The following is a 6,607-nucleotide window of genomic DNA, read 5'->3' on the forward strand; positions in this document are numbered from 1 at the left end:
ACCCTTTACCTGTTTTACCCTTGTCCTTGTTGAGGACAGATTTTCCATTTTTTTCCCCTAATAAACAAAATTCTGCATATATATTTCCTCTATTTCGTATTTTCCCTTCTGCCCTGTGCTCCTTCTGCTTCCTCCTTGCGGGCTCCAAAATGCTCCAATCTCTCATGGATGTGTCGATCTGCGTCTTGTTCAGTTTCAACAGAATATTCTAGAGATCAATACTATATATAAGCAGGTTTCACCGTACCTCCGTCTGTTTAAAAATTCAGGAAAACAAATATCTCCTTGGCTGCTTTTGCCAGCACTCTGTTCATACTTTCTGTTTGCTTATTCATTTCTCCAGACGCAATCATCCAACGATCTCCGGTTTTTGTGTCAATGGATTTTGATCTGTGTTTGCTCACGACTCTTTTTTCGTATTGCGAAATTATTGGTTCATTAGGAATTTTTTTAATTTAAGTAGTGATTTACCATTCGAATTATAGATTTTTTTTTTCTCTGGAAGCCCAGGTTCAATGGGTATTGATTGGGATCTATGTTGGATCGCTCGTTTTCTGTTTTGTTCGTGTTATTATCGTTGTGTTGTGATTTAAATAAATGGTTACGTTGGCTGATATTGGGTTCTGTGCTCTCTCTCTCTCTCTCCCTCCCCCCACCCCAACGCAGTTTATTATTATCTGGCTGGTCTTGTTCGGAGGGATAACAGCCTACCAGGAATTGGCCACATTTGTAGTACTTCAAAATGTTGCTTGCTTGGTGGAATCTTGTGGACTGAACTCGAAGAATCATGGCTAGCTTCAGCGAAGACGAAGAATGCCGATTTTTCGATGCTCAAGAGGAGGTTGCGTCCATTGCTGACGGAACTTAGATGACACGGACACACCTGACGCTAATTCTACTTCTAACTACAGGACGTGCACTGCTACGGAGTATGACGTATGGATTGGGAGCCCAATGAGCGTGCGAGAGCGTAGAAGTAAATTCATGAAGTGGATGGGACTGACTTCGGATCAAATTGCCCTTGAAAATTCTGCAGATGTACGCAGTCTTGCGCAGGAAGAAGATATGAATAGAATCAAAGAAGGTCGCGGGACCGGGAAGGTGACCTCCGATTCTCCGGAGTTTTGTTCAATTCGGTCATCAATGTCATGTTGGTCTACTGTGCATTCGTTGGACGAGCTTGGTTCAATGGAGAATTTGGGATGTGAAGATGGGATTTTGGACATGAAAACGAGTTATACTTTGGATCTGGAGGGTCAGCAAGGGAAGATGAGTGATTTTAAAGAGGTTATTTCTGATCAATCAGTAGTTGCAGAGGAGCCTCAGGTCTATGGGAACAAGTCTGAAGAGTCTCGCACTTTCCAACATTTGACGGGTAAGGAATATCGTGCGTCCGATGTTTTTGGATCGAGGACGAAGAGGGCTAAAAGGGGCTGGTTCAAAAAATTACGTTCAATAACAGGCATGGCTGACGGGCAAGGTGATGGAAGACAAGAAGGCAGTTGCGCATTCCGACATTGTAGGATTCAGAAAGTTAAAGTCCGCCATAGCAGGAGGCAGAGAAAGGAACTTTCTGGCCTTTATATGGGCCAAGATATTCAAGCTCACGAAGGTTCGATTTTGACCATGAAATTCAGTCCAAATGGACAGTATCTTGCCAGTGCTGGTGAAGATATGATTGTGCGGGTGTGGCAAGTCGTGGAAGATGAGAGATGCAATGAAATTGACATTCCAGATATTGACTCTTCCTGCATATACTTTACGGTGAATAATCTCTCAGAATTGACGCCCCTCTTTGTGGATAAGGAGCAAATGGGCAGACTTAAGAGTCTGAAGAAAACATCAGATTCAGCTTGTATCATTTTTCCTCCTAAGGTCTTCCGGTTGTTGGAAAAACCATTGCATGAGTTCCATGGGCATGGTGGTGAAATTTTGGATCTCTCTTGGTCAGAGAATAATGTGAGTAAATATCCTAAAATCGGCTGTTCAATGAACTAGGCATAAAGTTTGTTATACATGAAATGTTGGGGAAATTGATTTGGTTCTTCATCTTTTTCTGAGTGCAGTATCTGCTATCATCTTCTGTTGACAAGACTGTCCGTCTATGGAAAGTGGGGTATGACCATTGCCTGAAAGTTTTCCCGCACAGTAATTATGGTGCGCCTTACTGCATTTCTATCGTAGCTTACTTTTATAAGCTATTAGCCTTGTCAAGTTATAAGCAATCTGCTTGAATCGTTTAAAATTTTCTCACAAATTGTTGTATTTGATATTGTCTTTATAGTGACTTGTGTACAATTCAATCCTGTGGATGATAGCTATTTTATTACCGGATCAATTGATGGAAAAGTGCGCATTTGGGCAATTCCAGATTGTCATGTTGTTGATTGGACTGATATCAGAGAGATTGTGACTGCAGTTTGTTACCGACCTGATGGGCAGGTATCTTTCTGTTTCTATTTTCATACTAGAGGGATATTTATTTGCCGATAATTTATTTCAGTTGATAAATCATTTTCTAATACAGGGTGGGATAATTGGCTCCATTACAGGAAGTTGCCGGTTCTACAATGTCTCAGGTATTATCTTCTCTACATATACTTCTTCATTTTTCTTTAGTCATATTAATTAGTTGTGTCTATAAACGAATGTTGGTAAATGCCATTTTGGCCATCTCATTGAACTGATTTTGGTGAGGAAGTGAGACGTCGGTTTTTGACACAATCTTAATCTCTTTTAGCATTGGAATTGCTTGCTTGTCATTAACTTACTGTCTTTGTTATAACCACTTCAAGAGTGGGCAGCTTCTGAAATCTAAGTTCTTACTGTTCTGCTGATTTCCATTTTTATTTTAATCAGAGAATCACTTGCAGTTGGATTTCCAGCTATGCTTAGTTGGTAAAAAGAAACATCCTGGCAGAGGGATAACTGGCTTTCAGGTAATGATTCTTTTGCTTCCCGTGGCAAGACAATCTAATGGCTGTCCTTCTCCGTGTGTTTTGTGTTTTTTAGATATATGATTCTCACTTTTCTTCTTGTGATTAATTGATTGCATAACGTGTTTCAGTTTCACCCACAAGATCCTGACAAAGTTTTGGTTACCACTTCTGATTCAAAAGTCAGAATCCTTGATGGGGATAATGTGATTGGCAAATACAAAGGTACGTTCTTTTAACTAATTACATTTATGGATAATTTTCCTTTGTCTCTAGCAGATTGTATATTATTCAAGGATTGGAAGATCAATCCCTATTTAATAAAAATTTTCATTTAATTTTCTGTGGCATATACGTGGGCGAACTTAAAATTTTAATTTGATAACTTGCGAGTTTTATGATAAGAGGCCTAGCTGTTCTAATATCTTGGTCCAACAAATGTTATGTTACTAACTTTAAGTCTCTAATTTTGTTTTAGGCATTAGCGCAGGGAGCCAACTATCTGCGTCATTTACTTCCAATGGGAAACACATTTTATCAGCCTGTGAAGACTCTAATGTATATTTATGGAACGTTAGTCAGGAACAGTCTAGTCCCAAAAAAGCAAAGAAGATCAAGTCGTGTGAGCGATTTTATTCAAATGCATCTGTTGCAGTACCATGGTGTGGTTTGAAATCTCAAAATCATGTTTATGATTGTCAGTCGGATACATTGGGTCAGAGATCACCTCAAATTATACGTCTCAATCCACCTGCTTCTTTTTCTCTCAACCAAGATTATTACTTGGAATCCTTTCCCAAGGGATCTGCAACTTGGCCTGAGGAGAAGCTTCCTGTTTCAAGCCTGAAGGCTAAAAAGTCTGCAATGCATAAGTCTGAATACAAGTTCTTGAAATCTTCTTGCAAGAGTACATCCAGTTCTCATGCATGGGGTCTTGTCATCGTTACTGCAGATTGGGATGGGCGGATCAAGTCATTCCACAATTATGGGTTGCCCGCACCTGTCTGACATTCAGTGACTTGGCTAATTTGGACTAGAGAATCAAACTTCTTTGCCTTGTTAGGGCATGGTGCCCTTGGCAAATTATATGCTGCTAATCTTCAAGGCTTGAGACTGATGTTTAATAGCATCAGCAACAATACTGGTTGAGGTCAAATTCTGACTAGGGATTGCAGCTTAGATGATTAAAGGAACTTTGTCTTTCAGGTCGGCTCCTTTCAGAGTTCTCGGGAGTAATATCAACAATTGGTGCATGACCAGCGGCAGCATAAAATCAGTGGGTGGCCCAGGCCAAATTGCCTTTTGTTGCACAAGAATCTGTTGACCCCTAAAAGAGATGCAAAGTCATGTGTTGGACCTTTGAAGAGGCTCATTTGGTAAAAGGAGAATTTAGGAACTGGTGGCTGAAGTTTGCTTTGCTAAACATGGTGGGGAGTGTTTTGCATCATATAATTGGCTCTCATAACTGATAAAATCTCTCTGTCTCCTGATTTTTCCATCGATCTGCTGGTAGGACCCCCTTGTACCTGGGTCTTCAGATGCGGTGCCAATCAATGAAGTGGTGATTTCTGCTTCCATATCTGTCCTTTTCTCCGGGGGAAAATATACAAAACAGTACATTCTCATTAGTGGCTCTTACTGACTCAGCGTTAGGCAACTGCTTCGGTGTTCGCCATATCATTGCTAACAAATATTTGATTGATATACCATCTCAGATTTAGGCTAACAACACTTCTGACTAGTTCAGTTATTCAAGGGTCAAATCTTTCTATTTTATGTTCATAGAAATGCCATTTTGGTAATAGGCAGACAAGTATGCATGCAATTTGCTTATGTAAATAAAATTTCTTTCTCGGATCAGCTTGTTGCTGATGGAATTTTTGTTTGAGGCACTGTAAAGCAGAAACGATTGGCATGGAAGTCGAAGAATATTGATACTCAACTGTTCAGATCGGTACTCATGCATCTTTTATCATTGGTTTTGTTCTATTACAAATGTATAGAGAGGAGCTAAGAAAGAACAGAGGTCATATTGGTTTAATCGGTGATAATTCAATGACACTGATGGTGTGGTTGATGGCGAGAAAGACTGGCGCTAATTGACCGCTCCAATAGGAAAGTGACGCATGGATCAGAGCCTGCCATGTATTATTCCAACTTCTAGAATGCATCTTGCACTTTTCAAAAAGCATTATATTTTTGTTTGTGACACTGGAAAATGGAATTTGAGATATTGGCATGATCTGCACAAACCGATGTTACTTCTCAGTCTATATTTTACCCATCTGTAATCCTCAAATCTCGCCTTCCAGTAACCTTGTGTGTTCTTTTTATTCAATGACATTCGATTCATCTGAACTTAGAAGGTCCATAAAATCATATCCCTTATTTTAAGTGATAAAATCATACACTACACCTTCAATGAGGTGCACGACTTGATTTTTCCCAATAAAAAGTACCATATACAAGAATCTAAGAATCTTTGTTACCAATTATGCGGCTGATTTTGTGAAAAGAATATGCAAAAGCACACACAATAAGTAAGGGCATCATTGGGAAGAATATTAGAATATGCATGTCCTGTATTTCTGTAATATCATTTTCAATCAAATGTGCGCGCGCATATTTTTTTTATAAAAAAATTAATTATTTAATTTTTGTAGTTTTATGACTTGATTGTAAATTAATCTCTGAATTTTATCTCACAATTTAGTCAATAAAGTTTTAACCTTTTAAATATTTATCTTTATGTGTTAAAAAATAAAATTATAAAGATTAAAAATATTTTAAAATTTTAATATATATATATATAATGTTTATAAAGATTAAAAGGGTTTAATAATTTAAAATATTAGTAATAAATTTTAAAATATTTTTAATCTTTATAATTTTATTTTTTAAAGTATAGGAATCAATATTTAAGAGATTAAAATTTTAGAAACTAAATTGTTAGAGATAAAGTTCAAGAACTGATTTATAATCAAGTTAAAATTTTAAAAATTGAGTTATGTTGAATTAAAATTAAGAGATTGAGTTATAACTGATTTAACATTATAAAAATTAAATAAATAATTTTTTTTATCATATAGAAACATGTATCGTGATGTGGGAATACTCTGTATGGTCCATACTCCATAATAATGCTGACTGACATTAGAAAAGACCCAAAATAGGATGCCCATTGGAAAAAGCATCTCACAACAATTACCACCCAAGAACCTTGTGGAGAAATAAATGTCAGTAAAGATAGGAGAAGGGATAAAGCGAGAACATATTATCCCGAAGGAAAAAAAAACAATATAAAATACTATAATGAACATTTTGAGCTCGCATAGACCAGAAAAGGTGGGATCCCATGGAGGAGACAACAAGAACAAAATGAATGATTATTTTTTTGCGGGAATTTTAGGCTTAGCTGCAACATTCACTCAACCTCGCGCTGGCTTTTCCCTTTCATACTTTCAGTTTAGGCCTCAGAAATTGGAAAAAGGAATTTATTTATTTTTTTCTTCCATTTCTTTATACCTTTTGAGAGATTAGAAGGGGAGACTCGGAAGAGGCCGTACGTAATGTCACCTATCTTCTTTACATTGGCGCAGAGTCTGCAACGCAGGTAATCGATGAAGAAAGGACAACAAAGATGACTGTCTATTAACTTGGCAGAGAGATAT

At 37.6% G+C, this 6,607-nt stretch overlaps 1 protein-coding gene across 2 annotated transcripts; it reads left to right on the forward strand.

Annotated features, from left to right (window-relative positions):
• The first annotated feature begins 5 nt into the window (after positions 1-5).
• LOC129294698 (uncharacterized) lies at positions 6-5,204 on the forward strand. 2 transcript variants are annotated; one of them, XM_054933159.1, is made up of 9 exons: positions 6-235; positions 667-846; positions 912-1,959; positions 2,067-2,157; positions 2,285-2,442; positions 2,528-2,579; positions 2,860-2,939; positions 3,068-3,161; positions 3,415-5,204. In XM_054933159.1, exons 2-9 carry the CDS (start codon positions 788-790, stop codon positions 3,942-3,944), a joined length of 2,112 nt encoding a protein of 703 aa, XP_054789134.1. In that variant the 5' UTR covers positions 6-235; positions 667-787; the 3' UTR covers positions 3,945-5,204. The 2 variants fall into 2 exon arrangements, with proteins under 2 accessions (XP_054789134.1, XP_054789133.1); XM_054933158.1 differs by having other exon boundaries at positions 667-1,959; positions 2,372-2,442.
• The last annotated feature ends 1,403 nt before the right edge of the window (positions 5,205-6,607 follow it).

Source organism: Prosopis cineraria, unplaced genomic scaffold (genome assembly GCF_029017545.1).
Source record: "Prosopis cineraria cultivar Desert tree isolate PC_DT_omini unplaced genomic scaffold, ASM2901754v1 PC15, whole genome shotgun sequence".
Lineage (NCBI taxonomy): Eukaryota > Viridiplantae > Streptophyta > Magnoliopsida > Fabales > Fabaceae > Prosopis > Prosopis cineraria.